This window comes from Polypterus senegalus, chromosome 13 (genome assembly GCF_016835505.1).
Source record: "Polypterus senegalus isolate Bchr_013 chromosome 13, ASM1683550v1, whole genome shotgun sequence".
In the NCBI taxonomy this organism is placed as follows: Eukaryota; Metazoa; Chordata; class Cladistia; order Polypteriformes; family Polypteridae; genus Polypterus; species Polypterus senegalus.
This window is the reverse complement of record NC_053166.1, coordinates 74,857,772-74,875,014: the sequence shown is the minus strand read 5'-3', so window position 1 is coordinate 74,875,014 and position 17,243 is coordinate 74,857,772. Positions and strand designations below refer to the sequence as shown.

At 37.2% G+C, this 17,243-nt stretch overlaps 1 protein-coding gene across 6 annotated transcripts in view; it reads left to right on the top strand.

Annotated features, from left to right (window-relative positions):
- huwe1 (HECT, UBA and WWE domain containing E3 ubiquitin protein ligase 1) overlaps nt 1-17,243 on the top strand; it is a 362,527-nt gene that overhangs the window by 80,257 nt on the left and 265,027 nt on the right. For all 6 annotated transcript variants that reach the window (XM_039775720.1, XM_039775721.1, XM_039775718.1 and 3 more), the window contains exons 5-6: nt 4,491-4,643; nt 15,808-15,870. In XM_039775720.1, the coding sequence (XP_039631654.1) occupies nt 4,491-4,643; nt 15,808-15,870 (216 nt within the window). The remainder of the gene's footprint in view (nt 1-4,490; nt 4,644-15,807; nt 15,871-17,243) is intronic.

Genomic DNA, 17,243 nt, shown 5'->3' with positions numbered 1-17,243 from the left:
CTAACCATAGACTGTTTCCAATCAAAGCTCTAGTAGTGTAACAAATTTCAGGAACTGATATTTGTTGTTAAATGATAGGCATTTTTTTCTGTCATGCATTAAATGATAGGCATTTTTTCTAGCATGCATTCCAGATTTTTTGGCCTGGAGGTGGTGTATGCTGGTAGTTTTGGAGGCTTGGAGATGAAATGCTACATTTTTCTGTGCATCTCCAAAACATTTGGTATTAGTTTTTCGCTCTCTTACCGTCTTGCTCACTGTGCAAACAGACAAAATAAATGTCTCCTCTTCTAGGTGCATTGGTCACAGATCCAGCTCATTTCATCATTTTGAATTACTAGTTACTATAGATGTGGGCATTACCAGGCAAGTAGCTTTGTTTTTGGGCAACCATTTACTGACTTATAAAGGTCAACACACTTTTCCATCACTTGAATTGTGTGTTCTTAGCTTTTCAATGTTGATGAATGAATAAGAGAATTTGGCCTGTATGCCACCTCATATTTATACCCCAGTGTAATCGGAAGTCACTGATTACTGCTTGAAAGTTCCTACACACTCTGATCAACTTAGTTTGATATAAACGGGGAAAAAAGTTTAATTTGCTCTTTGCTTATAAGAATTTTTAGGGGTTTGTTAATTTTCTTTATGCTATTTTCTCAGAATATATTGAAGGTTGAATTTCTCTCATTTATTCAATTTGAAATTAAGGTAATTCACCAAAAATAATTTGTTTTACATCCCTTTTTACTCCTTGTTCCCGGGCTGCCAATAATTGCAAAGGAAACTGAATGTTGGGTACTTGTAGATGTTGGCTATTTCGTTGGATTTCTAGGACAGATGGTTTGTTTATGTTAAATATTTAGAAAATACCATATGAGGTTAGGATATAGTAAGTAAATCCGTAAGAGTGTATGCTTTTCTTTTAATGTAATGTTTACCTTTGTTCTCTTCGACACTACTGCTGCAAATTTTAGTCTATTCTGGAAATTCCATGTGACATCTAACCTTTAGGCTTGTGGCCAACATTATTGGCAAGTTTGCATTTTAGTTGAGTATAATAGCTTTAGAAATAATTGGTAATATACATATATAAGATGTGTGCAATTTGAATGTAGTAATTTTGTAATCCAGTTTGAATAAAATTATCTGCTAAGCAAGTAAATGTCACTGTAAATGTAATTTCCGAGACAGAAAAAAGTATCACTTTGACAGGATTATTGGCACCTTTTAGTAATTTTTGGTAGATAAACATTTTGTAGCCATGTAAGTTTCTTTATCTGTCTACTGGTAGTTTCACCTGCTCTTGAACTGTGATTTGTTCCAGCGTATGAATGTTTTGACTTTTACCAGTGGCAGGTTTCAGCTATTTCCAAAGGTTCTCAATTGAATGAAGATCAGTTCTTGTTGCTAGCCTTGTTTGAAACAACCCTCTTTAATCATTCTTTTGTATGTTTGTTTTGGGTCATAGTCCTGCTGGAAGGTCCATAACCTTTGCCATCACTTGGCTTTCTGACACTAGGTAGCACATTTTGCTCCAAAATATCTTGGTAATCCTCTGACTTTATGATTCTGTTAAGACATTCAAGGCCTCCAGTTCCTGATGTAGCAAAACAGCCCCACAACATTATTAAATCTTCACTAAATGTAACTGCTGGAAAGGCTTTCTTTTCTTTATTTCATTTTGCTGCCTATAACAATCATTGGTCTGCAGTACCAAAGAGCTCAGTTTTTGGTTTCATCTGCTCGCAGAATATTTTCACAGAAGTATTGTGGTTTCCTAAAGTGGGTTTGGGCAAAAGTCAGTCCTGCTTTTTTATGTCTGATTTTCAGCAGGATTCTGCCCATAACGTCCTCCTTTTTTTAGTGTATGATACTAGTTGGAAACCCCCTTTGCCCCCCAACTTCAGATCAGCCTCGAGTTATTTGGATGTTCTGTGTGGTGTGATTTCTACAGTTCACAATTTGAAGAATTTTTGTTTTTAAATTTTCTCTTCCCACCACATCCTAGGACACAGGTGTCAAACTCCCGGCCTGGAGGGCCGCAGTGGGTGCAGGTTTTTTTTTTTCTAACTCTTTTCCTAATCAGTGTTCAGTTTTCACTGCTAATTAACTTCTTTTCACTCTATTTTAATAGCCCTGTTTTTAATGATTAAGTCTTCTGAATTGATTCTTTTCTTCATTAATTGACAGCCAAACAGAAATGAGACATGAAACGAGCCAACAGTTGACCAGTTAAATTGGGGCTTCAAACTCCAACCAGTCCCTTAATGAGAAGCTCATTCTTGCTGTTAATTAAACCCATTATTACATTCCATGGCTTGTTGCTGCTTTCTTTCTGCCACGGCAGACATTTCCAAAACTGTCTATTGTTTTTTTCTAAGAACTCCTAAAATGTTTTGGTAACCTGAGGGATCAGCCTTACTGAGACCTTTATCTTTATTTTCAGATTTTGTTTGATGGGTACAGGTGAGCTGGTCATGTCCTGCTTATTTTATGTCTCATTACTGTCCAGCTGCTAATTAAGGAAAAAACAACTAAGGGGCCTGAGTCAATCTAATTAAAGCTAAGGCTAAAGAAATTAATTAGCATCAAAAAACTGGTCACTAATTAAGAAGATGGTTAGAATGAAAACCTGCATCCACTGCGGCCCTCCAGGACTGGAGTTCAACACCCCTGCCCTAGGAGATTTTTGACCTTTTCAGGAGTTGAAAACGTCTTAGTAACATTGCAAACTATAGATATAGGACTACCAGGGTCTTTTGGTGAGGTCGTTATACCTTAGCATCCCGATGTTTGGTAATAATTGCCTTTCTGATTGCTCAAGATGACAGCTGCCCAAGACATTGTGTTAAAGGAATGTGGTGGTGAATGTTGTGCCTATTTTAAACATTAACGTTCTTATCATTAGTCCTGAGCTTCACTCAGACTTTAAAATGAGTGCTAAATGCGTTAGCCCTGAGTGTCTCTTGGGCAACGCTATTGATGCGTCTTGTGTAAGACCTGAGGTTTACTTGGGCTGTAAAAGTGCCTACAGCATAGTGCCAAATGTTACTTGAGCAACATTATATGTCTAGTGTCTGGCCTGAGCCTTACTTGGGCAATGGTGTGGACACGTCTTCTCCTAGCATCACAATGGTATCTCGTATGAAATCAGCAGTTATGACGAAGTGAATCTGTCTTCAGGCAGTGAAACAAAGGGATTCTGGGAATCCAAAAGTGACACGTCACTCACACATGTGCATTGTGCTGTTCATATTATTTATATCATGCTTTCTATATTTCTGAATTTGTACTTTTAGTGTTTTGCATGTTTTACAGTAGAAAGGTGAGATTTAAGAAAAATGTCAGTTTTCAAGCCAAAACATGTTTTTTGTGGAAAAAATGTAACACTAATGCTATTATTCATTGGTTCCTTGAAGTCATGTGAGCATGGACAATTGATCATAGGTAAGTCTTAAAGTTGTGCATGCTTTTTTTGTATACCTTTGAGCATACTATTAAAATATTACAGTATAAATTAGGACATTTCCAATTATTTCTGAAGATATTTTATATTAACTAAAATTAAAAGGTGCCAATAATGTTGACCTCAGTTGTATTTTAGGGGTGGTTAAGGTTAGCAGCTTTCTAAGAATGGTAAGTTACGTAGGAGAGGATGGGAAGAGGAACAAAGGACTTTGAGCAAATTGTGAAATAGATCTAAGAATTTGGCATAATGTTTAGAGCAAATGAATGGGAGCACATGGAACCAAACTGGGGTGAGAAGTTCACATGGGCAATTCAGTGTGTCACTTAAGATTTGAAGCAAAGCTGATAACAAATGATTTTGTTTTGCCAAGCGATGAATAGTGGCGGTCATGAGGGAGAATACTACATTAATATGCTTATTTTAAGGATAGACACGGGGTATTTTTATTCAGTGACTTTACCCTGGACCAAGGTTTACTAAGTAACAGATGAAAGCTAAAACAGTATAGCAAAGAGTGTATTGGGGATAATTGTGTAAAATATATATATGAGAATCCTGAAGTAACAAGTTAAGCTGTAATAACTGTGGGCATTTCTAAGTAAAGGTTTCTAGGTGTGTCACTTAAGATATGTTATTTGTTTTGAGGTAAAATATTCTTGGTCTAAGAAAGTAAAATTTTGGAATCTCCATCCTAATAAGTAGAAGGGTTCTGCATTTTTATAATATGCATTCTGATTAATGGAATGGAGTGGAAAGGAAGAATGATGACTAACTTTTCAGAGTCTATTTGCCTGTATGTTAATAATTCTGTATTATGGTTCAGTGATTTATGTTAAGACTTAGACCAGACTGTAGTCTAGGTATGTTTTCCTAGTCATTTATTAAAAGTGTGATGTGTTACTTTTCCCATTTTTATTTGACCTTAGGTATCAAATGTTAACTGATTTCACAAACTGAAGAAAACTGCTGAATACGTCAAATGATTGGTTAATTTTGTTTCTCTCTTTCCTTCTAACAGCACTTGACAACACTGCTGGCCTCCTGTGATATGCAGGTAGTACTTGCAGTGCTCAACTTGCTCTATGTGTTCAGCAAGCGATCCAACTATATCACCAGGCTTGGTTCAGACAAGAGAGCCCCATTACTCTCTCGCTTACAGCATCTAGCAGAGGTCAGTATTCCATTAATGTTCACTCTCTGGTTTGTTTCCATTACTTTTCCTCCTTGGTTTACCAATGTAATTATATATCTGAAAGAAATGTTTTTGCAACATTTTTGTCACCCTGCATTATTTCCTGGTATGATCCTTTTCATTCTTGTTGTCATTCTTGATTTGTCCGTCTATGCATGGATATGGCTGTATACATGACCCTATATAAACCAATATAAGTTGTTTAATGGTCTGGCACAGGTTTGCATATGCTCCATCTCCTGCTGTTGTCCTTGGCTGCATTATTAGAGCTTGATAAAGAATAAGTAAACCACGTGCCAGATTTTAGGCGAAACCTCTAATAGGGTAGTATTGCCACCATCGGCTTTGTGAGACAGTTACATCTCTGAACTCTTACATACCTGAGGTGACAAAGTATGAACACCATGTTTTTCACTTTTTGAAAGAGAATGATATGAATCTGTTTAGGTTACTCAACACCTTAATCAAGTTTAGCACTGCTTACAAGTGTGTAAGTATATATTTTTTCAAGTTAAATTCATAATAAATGAGAAGAAAGTTTGCAGTTTTACGTGTTTGTCTTTAATGCATGTGTTTTTCTTCATACATTTGAGGCTGGATTCTAATAATATATGCTGGGTTTCTAAAGACCCTTGGTAGGGTAATAGTGTTTGTTTGAAAATCCCATGCTTATAAGGGGTAAACAAGTTAAATTCACTCGTTACTTTAGTCATTTACACCCTGTCCTCTTCACCCAGTGCCTTTCTCTTCCTTTGGTGCTAAAGACATGAAGTTGGTGCCCAACTATAAGGCATTGTGAATCTGTTCTGTTCTTGTATCACAAGAGGAGTAAAACTGTTCTAAATGTTGCATTATGATATTTAAGTTATTTGATTAGCTTAAATGTCTTTTTTTTTCTCTTCTCAGTGCGGCTTTGACATGGACAATAAAGTGCATACTAATTCATTTTGAGCAGGAACACCAAGTAAAACTGAATACAAAAAAAAATTAAGTGACAATGAGATATCAAGAAGGCATGAAGACACCACTCATAGTTATTCCCAGTTTCAAATAAAAACTAACAGCGTCAGATCTTTGAGGGGAGTTGTATGGTGATCGTGACTGAGAGAATAAAAGTGGGGAAAAAAAACCCCACTAACTTTTACAAGTACACCACCAGAATTTGCGGGGGTTAAGTTCCTAGAGCACCCGCGAATTATGGATGTGGTTAAAAAAAAAGCCTATTTTTATAGTTTAAACCCTAAATATGCCCCCAAAACACTTTAATTTCATTTCAACCTCAGCTTAATATATTACCTAAAAAAGAAGGTAAAGGTAAATCCGTGTACTGTACTGATGTCGCCCACAGTGCTAGAATGAAAAATACCGATGTTACCGCTATATATACTGTAATTCATGTAAGCACATTTTCATTGCCAGAAGCCTTAGAAGGTTCAGGGCGTTTAGGCAACATCTTGGGGCTTTAACCCTTCAACTACCACATACTTGGGGGTTAATGAATCCCTGGACGCCAAATACTATGAGTGAAATTTTAATGGAACACTTTTCCATGTAAAGAGCATCACAATTACTGCTGATTACTGATCATTTTACACACTGCTCATGAACTGTAAAAAAACTACTGGAATAAGATGTATAAGGTGCAGCTGATGCCATTGATGAAATTCAGTAAATCACCGAGCCAACTGCGCTTGAACTGGCTGCACGCAAGCACCCAGAGGTAAACGCTGATGCTGGCAAGCTAGTCTGGTGCAGCAGCTCAATCCCAGAGACAGTGAGGCTGCAATGCTGCAGTGGTTATGAGCTGGCTGCTCAACGAATATACGGCACTGACTGATCAGCTCCGGTGTACTGGTAAATTGTACTGGGAACTGACAATACCTGGTTGCAGCATTCAATGAATGTACGTCGCCGAATATACAGTTGTGCTTGAAAGTTTGTGAACCTTTTGAATTTTTTATATTTCTGCATAAATATGACCTAAAACATAATCAGATTTTCACTCAAGTCCTAAAAGTAGCTTAAGACAAACCAGTTACACAAATGAGACAAAAATATTATACTTGGTCATTTATTTATTGAGGAAAATGATCGAATATTATATATTTGTGAGTGGCAAAAGTATGTGAAACTCTAGGATTAGCAGTTAGTTTGAAGGTGAAACTAGATTTAGGTATTTTCAATCAATGGGATGACAATCAGGTGTGAGTGGGCAGCCTGTGTTATTTAAAGAACAAGAATCTATCAAAGTCTGCTCTTCACAACACGTTTGTGGAAGTGTATCATGGCACGAACAAAGGAGATTTCTGAGGACCTCAGAAAAAGAGTTGTTGATGCTCATCAGGCTGGAAAAGGTTGCAAAACCATCTCTAAAGAGTTTGGACTCCACTAATCCACAGTCAGACAGATTGTGTACAAATGGAGAAAATTCAAGACCATTGTTACATTCCCCAGGAGTGGTCCACCAACAAAGATCACTCCAAGAGCAAGGCGTGTAATAGTCGGCGAGGTCACAAATGACCCCAGGGTAACTTCTAAGCAACTGAAGGCCTCTCTCACATTGGCCATTGTTCATGTTCGTGAGTCCACCATCAGGAGAGCACTGAACAACAATGGTGTGCATGGTAGGGTTGCAAGGAGAAAGCCACTGCTCTCCTAAAAAAAAACAAAACATTGTTGCTCTTCTGCAGTTTGCTAAAGATCACGTCGACAAACCAGAAGGCTATTGGAAGAATATTTTGTGGATGGATGAAACCAAAATAGAACTTTTGTTTAAATGAAAAGCGTTAGGAAAACACTGCATTCCAGTATAAGAACCTTGTACCATCTGTGAAACGTGGTGGTAGTATCATGGTTTGGGCCTGCTTTGCTGTATCTGGGCCAGGATGGCTTTCCTTCATTGATGGAACAATGAATTCTGAATTTTATATCAGAGAATTCTAAAGGAATGTCAGGACATCTGTCCATGAACTGAATCACAAGAGAAGGTTGTCGTTCTACCAAAGAATGGTTAAAGAAGAATAAAGTTAATGTTTTGGAATGGCCAAATCAAAGTCCTGACATTAATCCAATCGAAATGTTGTGGAAGGAGTTGAAGCGAGCAGTTAATGTGAGGAAACCCACCAGCATCCCAGAGTTGAAGCTGTTCTGTACGGAGGAATGGGCTAAAATTCCTCCAAGCTGGTGTGCAGGAATGATCAAAAGTTACTGGAAATGTTTAGTTGCAGTTATTGCTGCAAAGGTGGGGGTCACACCAGATACTGAAAGCAAAGGTTCACATACTTTTGCCATTCACAAATATGTAATATTCGATCATTTTCCTTAAGTAAATGACCAAGTATAATTTTGTCTCATTTGTTTAACTGGTTTGTCTTTATCTACTTTTAGGACTTGAATGAAAATCTGATGGTGTTTTAGGTCATATTTATGCAGAAATATAGAAAATTCTAAAGGGTTCACAAACTTTCAAGCACAACTGTACTTGGCTCCTACATGCTTGCAAATGGCTCTGGGGAACGACTATAGCCGGTTGCGGCGGTTTAACACTAGAATTACCTGAGCCTACGAAAAAACTCGTATATCCGTCCCACCTTAAAACGCTTCGAACCTCTCCGTCAGCATCGTTTGTCCTTTAAATGTTTTGATAAGCAGAAAACATGCACCCTGCTATCACATCCCCCACCCTGCACAGTTTTCTCAGCTCAAGTCTGTTTACCTGCATGTCAGTTGCGTACAGTTGTATAGAGTGAGAAGTCAAGCAAAATTAGCCCTTTTATAAATACTATATCGTTATTTGGAACACTTGCATTTCATGTATATTCTGTGTCTACAACGATCTATGTACAGTAAACACATCGTTCAAACAAACATTTTTCATGTTTTAGTAAAAATTGACAAAATGTAGACATGAAGTGTATAATGTGTGAATTATAAATTCCAAATATCAAAGAAACAGTATTGCTAGTATTGCATGTTGTCCTGATTTCTCGGGTAGTATACTGGTTAGAGCTGCTGACTCCAATTCAGAAGGTACTGGGTTCGAGTCTTAACGTCTCCCAAAAGAAACGTTTTGAGTAGTGAGCTGTTCTTATTGTTAATATATTATACAATAAAAGCATACATTTAATTTACATCTGTAACAGCCGCTGTAAATGTATAGTACTTGTCAAAGTTAGCATCGCCAACGCTACACCATCCAGATCTAAACACTAGCATGGTGTATGTGCCCAAAAAAAGTCTAACTGCATTCTTGTACCATTGCTTGCGTACTAACGTGTCAGCAGGTATTTTTCATGGCATTACATGTGTAATTTGTGAGCATGCCCTTGTCAATCAAACAGAGAAAGCTCTGCAGTATACTTGTGACTTTATGCTGTAGGAAGATAAGTAAATAAAGTAAAACTAAAAAAGAGACGCTAACTTTGACAAGTACTACACATTTACAGCGGCTGTTAACAGACTCAAATCAAATGTATGCTTTTTTTTGTATACTAACAATAAGAACGGCTCCCTGCTCAAAACATTTATTTTGGGAGACATTAAGACTCGAACCCAGAACCTTCTGAATTGGAGTCAGCATCACTAACTAGTATACTACTCGAGTAGTCAGGACAACACACAGCACTAACCTGATTTCTTTTTCTTCGGTTACAGTCATTAGGGGGAGGAAGCCCATTTGTACTGTTATACTTGTATCTTTTGTGAAAGTGTTTCTTTGATATTTGGAATTCAGGCTTAATGCATTACACATTTCATGTCTACATTTTGTCAATTATTACTAAAACATGAAAAACGTTTGTTTTAATGATGTGTTTACTGTGCATAGATCGTTGTACACACGGTACACACATGAAATGCAAGTGTTCCAAATAACGATATAGTATTTATAAAAGGTGTGATTTTGCTTGACTTCTCACTCTATACAACTCTAAGCAACTGACACGCAGGTAAACAGACTTGAGCTGAGAAAACTGCGGGGGATGGGGAATGTGATAGCAGGCTGCTTATCAACAAATTTAAAGGACAAAAGATGACGATGGAGAGGTGCGAAGCATTTTAAGTTGGGACAGATCTATGAGTTTTTTCATAGGCTCTGATAATTAAGGATTAAGAACAAAGCTGAAAACACTCGGTTGGAGATGCGTCACACATCAGCAGTCATTCAGCAGCAGGGAGAAATGAATAACACTGTAGCTGTCCAGTGCTGCTAAGATTCACACCGTCGAAGACGGTGATTTATCTATTTTTATTGTGGAGATTCCAGTGATGCACCCAGCCTTGACCCGACCCGCACGCACTCACAAACAGAGAAAAAAAACAAAGCAAACCGGTAATCAAACGGCAAATAAAGAATGTAATGAAAACAAATCAAAACCACAATACCACCCCTGTTCCCCTCATGGTGATTATACATAAAATACAAAGCACCACCAAAACACACATACTAAAGTCCATGAAAAACAGCAACGGATGAAATGTAATAATGAAAATTGATAGTCCAGCGATCCGCACATTGAATGGGAATGTAAAGACAGTCCTACCAGTAGTTTCTGAAATGGTGAAGACAGGTGGATGGGTTCAGGAATGTTCCTTTCTTCACAGGATTGCAAGGGGGTGTCTACTGTACTATAAATTTACACCAGCTGTTACACACGCACACAAATCAAATGTATGGTTTTATTGTATAATAACAATGAGAGCAGCTCAGTACTCAAAATGGTGAATTTGCGAGGCAGCCAGGATTGAACAGATCAACTCTTGAATACAAGTCCGCAGTTCTTACCGCTGCACCACGGAAGCTATCGTATTATCCTTGTACATTTTGTGAAAGTGTTTGTTTGATATTTGGACTGCAGCCTTCACACATTTATAGTTCATATCTACATTTTGTCATTTATTACGAATTGAGCTGCGGCGGTGGGTGGGGGGGATGGGATAATAGGCTGCTTGCAAAAAAAAAAAAAAGAGGCTGTATCTAATCTATCCTTTTAATCCTTACAATTATAACTACCAACGTAACAATAGGCTGCATGGCAATAACTCTTGGGGAAATAGGAAATTAAGGTTAAAGTTGTTTCACTACCAGTTAAGACTAAAAAATGACATCAAAAATTCAGAATAAATATCTCAATGATGGGACAGTTAACTTTGAGCTGGAATGTTAAAGGCCTGAATCACGAATTAAAGAGAGAGAAAGTATTCTCTCACCTAACAGATTTAATGCTAAAATAGTGTTTTTACAGGAGACCCACTTGCTAAGCAAGGACCAGTTCCGACTGCAAAAGGACTGGACTGGCCAAATGTTCCATTCTAGCTTTACAAAGAAAACTAGAGGTGTGGGAATTTTCATACATAGAACAGTCTCGTTTGTAGCATCAGATGTAGTATTGGATCCTGAAGGGAGGTATGTGATGGTCATGGGCAACTTATCTAACTGTAAAATAATTTTGATAAATGCTTACGCACCTAATGTCGATGATAAGGAATTTATACAAAATTTATTTGCATCCATTCCCAATGTGAACACTCATAAAATTATAATGGCTGGGGTGTTTTAAATCCACCCTTAGATAGGACTTCCGTCATGGGGGGAAGACATCTAACACTGCAAAGATAATTACAAAGTTTATAACTGATCACAACTTATCAGACGCCTGGGGGTTTTTAAACCCAAACTCAAGAATATATTCTTTCTACTCACCAGTACATCATTGCTACTTAATAATTGATTATTTCTTTATAGATGATAATTTCTTGCCTATGATTAAATCTTGCAAATACGATGCTATTGTTATTTCCGACCATGCAGCTCTGATCTAGGAGCTAAAGTCACTATGCACCACACACTCACTTCGCTGATGGCATCTCAACCCGCTTCTATTAGCAGACGAGAATTGTATAGAATTTATATCCAAGCAAATCAGTTTCTTAGATCCTCTGAGATTTCTGCAGGAATACTTTGGGAAACTCTTAAGAGGACAGATTATTTAATATCTTTCCCACAGAAATAAATTAGAAACCAAGAAAGTATCAGAGCTAAAAAGTGAAATTACTTGAATAGATGAACATGCCAGCCTTACAAGCGAGGCTCCACATTGGAAAAGGCAGGCTCTGCATTCAGAACTCAAACTTTTGACAACTAAAGAAACTGAACAACTAATTTATAAATCCAGACATCATTACTATGAGCACTGAGAGAAAGCGAATAATCTTTTAGCTCAACAAATCCACAAACAGGAAGTCCGCAACGCAATCCCAGTAATCACCAACACAAACGGAGACAAAATCATCAACCATAAAAATATAATGCATGCATTTAGAGACTATTACAAATCCTTATATTCTACTGAGTTTAAAGAAGACCACACACAATCTAATGCATTTCTGGATACATTACAGATAACACAAATAGATACTTTTAGTGCAGAGGAACTGGATAAACCTCTGGCACTGTCAGAATCACTAGATGCTATAAAGTCACTTCAAGGCGGGAAAGCAGCAGGCCCTAATGGCTACCCTGTAGAATTTTATAAGAAATTCTCTGCTCAGCTAGCTCCCCTTCTATTAGTAACATTTATAGAAGCTAGAGACAATCAAACCCATCCTCAAAGTTTTCGCCAAGCATTAATCACTGTTTTTCCTAAACAAAATAAGGACTTATTGCATTGTGCATCATACAAACCAATTTCACTTTTGAATAATGACGTTAAGATACTCTCAAAAATCATAGCTAGAAGCCAGTGCAAATTAAAGCATTTGACATGACTGAATGGAAATACCTTTTTGCTACATTGGAGAAATTTGGGTTTGGCCCGAACATTTGTGCATGGATCAAACTACTGTATACCAATCCAGAAGCTTCAATCTGTATCAACAACATTTGTTCAGACTACTTTAAACTAGAATATGGTACCAGACAAGGATGCCCCTTGTCACCGCTGCTATTTGCAATCGTCATTGAACCACCGGCGGTTCACTGTCGTAATACAGATTAGATAAAGGGGATTATCAGAGAAGGAGTAGAAAAGAAAATTTCTCTATATGCAGATGATATGGTACTGTATATATCAGACCCACGAAATTCTGTGCCTGCAGTCTTAACAGCACTCACAGAATTTCAAAAGATCTCTGGTCTCAGAATTAATCTGAATAAAAGTGTACTCTTTCCAGTGAATTCTCAAGCATATAATATTAGATTAGACACCCTACCTTTTTTCATTGCAGAACAGTTTAAATAGCTAGGAGTAAACATCACAAGTAAACATAAAGCTCTTTATCAACAAAATTTTGCCGTCTGCATGGAAAAAATTAAGCAAGACTTGCATAGATGGTCAACAATTCATCTCACTCTAGCTGGAAGAATTAACATTGTTAAGATGAATGTTCTTCCTAAGCTGCTTTTTTTATTTCAAAACATTCCAAGCTTTTTTTATTTCAAAATATTCCAATATACATCAGTAAGTCATTTTTTAAACAATTAGATTCAACAATAACCTCATTTATTTGGAACTCAAAACATCCACGTATCCAAAGAGCAACCCTACAAAGACCAAAGGCAGAAGGTGGCATGGCTCTACCTAACTTTCAGTTTTATTACTGGGCAGCAAACATACAAACTATAAAAACCTGGACACAAATAGATGAACATACACATGCCTGGTCCGCAATAGAAGTAAAATCTTCTTCTTTATATTCCCTGCTCTGTGCCCCAATAAATGCAAGTTATCGGCAATATAATAACAACCCAATTGTGCTTCACTCACTCAGAATATGGAACCAATGTAGAAAGCATTTTAAGATGGAGAAGCTTTTATCTGTGGCACCTCTGCAAGAGAATCACCTCTTTCAACCTTCGCAAACATATGCAGTTTTTAATATCTGAAAAAATTTGGGATTAACTTGCTTAGAGATCTTTATATAGACAACATCTTTGCATCCTATGAACAATTACATTCCAAATTTAACATTCCAGCTACACATTTCTTTCACTATCTTCAAATCAGGAACTGCCTGTTTTTCCTCATTTTACACCCTCGTCCATGCTGAAAAAAAATATTGCTCAATTTCAAGGACTCATACACCATCTCTGCAATATATAAAATAATTTTACAGTCCCTCCCTTTCAAAGATCCAAGAGGACACTGGGAAAAAGATCTCTTAATCAATATATCAGAAATGGAGTGGAAAGTAGCAATGCAGAGAATTCACTCGAGCTTTATATGCGTAAAGCATACAATTATTCAACACAAAATTATATATTGAGCAAATCTGTCTCGCCTAAAACTCTCCAAAATGTTTCCAAGGCAAGATCCAACCTGTGAACGCTGTAATCAAGTCCCTGCTTCACTGGGTCGCATGTTTTGGGCCTGTACCAAATTAACATCATTTTGGACCAAAATTTGTAATTACCTTTCAGACTGACTTGGTGTCATAATCCCTCCTAACCCATTAATAGCTTCGTTTGGTGTTCTTCCAGATGGGTTTAAAGTGGAGTAGGACAAACAAACTGTGATTGCATTTACTACACTTTTGGCACGCAGACTTATTTTGCTAAACTGGAAAAATCCTAACTCTCCTTTTTTAAGTCAGTGGGAAACCGATGTTTTATACTATTTAAAATTGGAAAAAAATCAAATACTGAGAGGATCTGTACAGATTTTTTCAAAACTTGGCAGGATCCAATCAGTAATATTTTAGAATAAGCTCTTAAAGCACAGAGGAAGCAATTATTTCTGCATTTCTTTTTTCTTCATTCATCTTTATTGGCTTATCAATCTCATCAGTTTAGGTATGTTTACAAGCCTTATGTTTTACCCTGTTGGCCATGCTCTCTCTCTCAGGGGTGGGGGTTGACTTGTTCTCAATCCTACTTTTATTAAAAATTGATTTTGTATGGAATGATTACAGTAAAATTAATAATAAAAAAATAAATAGGCTGCTTGTTGATTGACACTTTTGCAAGACAATAGACGCTGTTGGAAAGGTGCTAAGGGATTTAAGGTGGGCTACGTTTACATGTTTTTTCGTAGGCTTTGGCAATTCTAGTGTTAGAGTGGTGTTGTCTTTTAGAATGAGTTGTTGGTATTGATGCTTAGAGTTCAATTGGAGGATTCATCTTGAGTTGGAGTGTACCATTTCTCTTTGCAATGTGGACCTATGTCCACATAGGTCCAAAAGCTTTGCGTTTCTAAGTTAGGTGTTTTTCTGTGTCCTGTGCAGCTTCATAGAGAAAAAGCATTACTATTTCTGGCACACGAGTTCAGATGCTAAGTTCCCTTCCTGAACTAATGCCTGCTTCTCATATTGAGCTCAGTCACTGGCAACCGTCTGGCTGAATGGAACTCAGTTGTCGGCTCCCAATGAGAGCACTTCACCAGCTTCAAGTTTTCAGAGAGAGATCATTTCAGAGAGTGAGATGAATGCCGCTTGTTCTTGAAGAAAGCCATAACTTCTGGTTGGATTAATAATGTCTTCAGTTACAAAATCTTTGCCTGCTCATATGCTTGATATTTTGTTCATTAGAATTGTCACTTGTTGCATTATAGCTCTTTGTTCAAATGTCTGTGTTCATTTGGTACCTTCTAGTCTAAAGGGTCCTCTGCAAAGGTGTCAGTTTAACCTTTGTTTTCAAATGAAGTTAAGGTCGGGAGTTGATGCAGATTACACTTCAGTCACTTATTTTGGGATACTAGTGGGGTTTTGTACAGCTGGATGTGTGCATCTCTGTTAAATTTGATTTCTTAACAGGCCTTGTTTGTCACTTAAAATCCTAACCGAATGAGCAATGTCACTTTGTCCAACACATATTAACAAAACAGAGCAGTCTAGCAAAAAACATGTTATTAATGACAATAGAAATGAATAAAAAATAACTGATTGTGGTGGTGCTGTACCAATTACATGCAAAATACAGAAGTATTACAGGATAGTGTGTAACACAATGCTGTAATTAGTGCAAGTTAAAATGAACTGTTTTTTACAATTGAATGTCAATGTTTTCATATAGATTCCAATTACATTCAAATAGTAATGTTTGATCTGACAACTCTGTTGTGTACTCAAAGTGCAACTAAAGCATAGTCCTTTCAGTAGTAGTTGATTTATTTTCATAATAGTTATTTAATGTATTTACATTTTTCTTTAGAGTTGGGGCGGAAAAGAAAATGGATTTGGACTTGCAGAATGCTGCAGGGATTTGCCCATGATGGTGAGCAATTTTATGAAGTTGATATAAAACATTAATTCTGTTTCATTGATTTACAGTTGTCTTTTTCCCTTTTACACTTTATCAGCTGTGTATTTTCTAGCATATATTTTCAAATTTAGTTTGGCTCAAAGAGACTTTTATTGCATTTAAGTTATGTAGTAATCTATGAAAGTATTTTGTGCCAAAATTTAAATGTACTTTTTGTAGCTTTTTTTCTCCCCAGTTGTAATCCCTCCTTGATCACAGGGGTTGCGTTCCAGACGATCTCTCTAATCCCCACCCGCGATAGGTGAACATCTGCGACGTAGAAACCATATGTTTATATGGTTATTTTTATATATTTTAAGCCCTTATTAACTCTCCCAAACTGTTTATAAATATTCCCTGCACAGTTATACAGCATAAACCCTTTGTATTCTCTTAGATATTAGGTTAGATTCATTAAAATTATGTATGTAAACACACTGTTTATATACAGTAAAACCTAAACATTATTTTAAAGATATCGAGCGTCTCCTATATCCCATATGTTACAGCCATAACGATCGATAGGCCACCAGCAATAAACACGTATAATGCAAGAAAAATTGTATACAGTAAATGTGTGTACAGTGACACTAAACGTACGTACATGTACTAAGTACTGTAAGTAGAAAATTAATTATGGTTACTCACCAACAATGAAACGATGACTAGTCTGATAACGACCACTTACAACTCGTTTTGCACCCTGGTTAAAAGGACACTGCGGCCGTAGATCTTATATTCCTTTCCTACTTTTTAAATAAAAAGAATCTTCGCCTCATTGATGCCGTAATGGCATCCTACAGCGGTGTAGCTTTTCCCTTCCTTCAACATATGCAAAACGTTAACCTTTTCGGCAATCATTAACATCTTCCATTGGCGCTTGGGCACGGCCCCTGAAGCAGTAGCAGGAGCAGATCGTTTTGGAGCCATAATGAATGGCTTGACTATGCACAAAGATAAACACAAAAGAGCACAACTCTATACACAGCGAAACACGTTGATGCTGAATGAGCGAGACAAGACTTCCTGGTTAATGCCGCGGAATCGAATTCAGCGCTCCGTCACTGAGCCATTCAGTACACAGGAACTTAACTGCGTGCTCTGATTGGTTAGCTTCTCAGCCATCCGCCAATAGCGTCCCTTGTATGAAATTAACTGGGCAAACCAACTGATGAAGCATGTACAGGAAGTTAAAAGACCCATTGTCCGCAGAACCCGCGAAGCAGCGAAAAATCCGCATTATATATTTAGATGCTTACATATAAAATCTGCGATAGAGTGAAGCCGCGAAAGTCGAAGCGCGATGTAACGAGGGATTACTGTATGTATATATATATGTGTATATC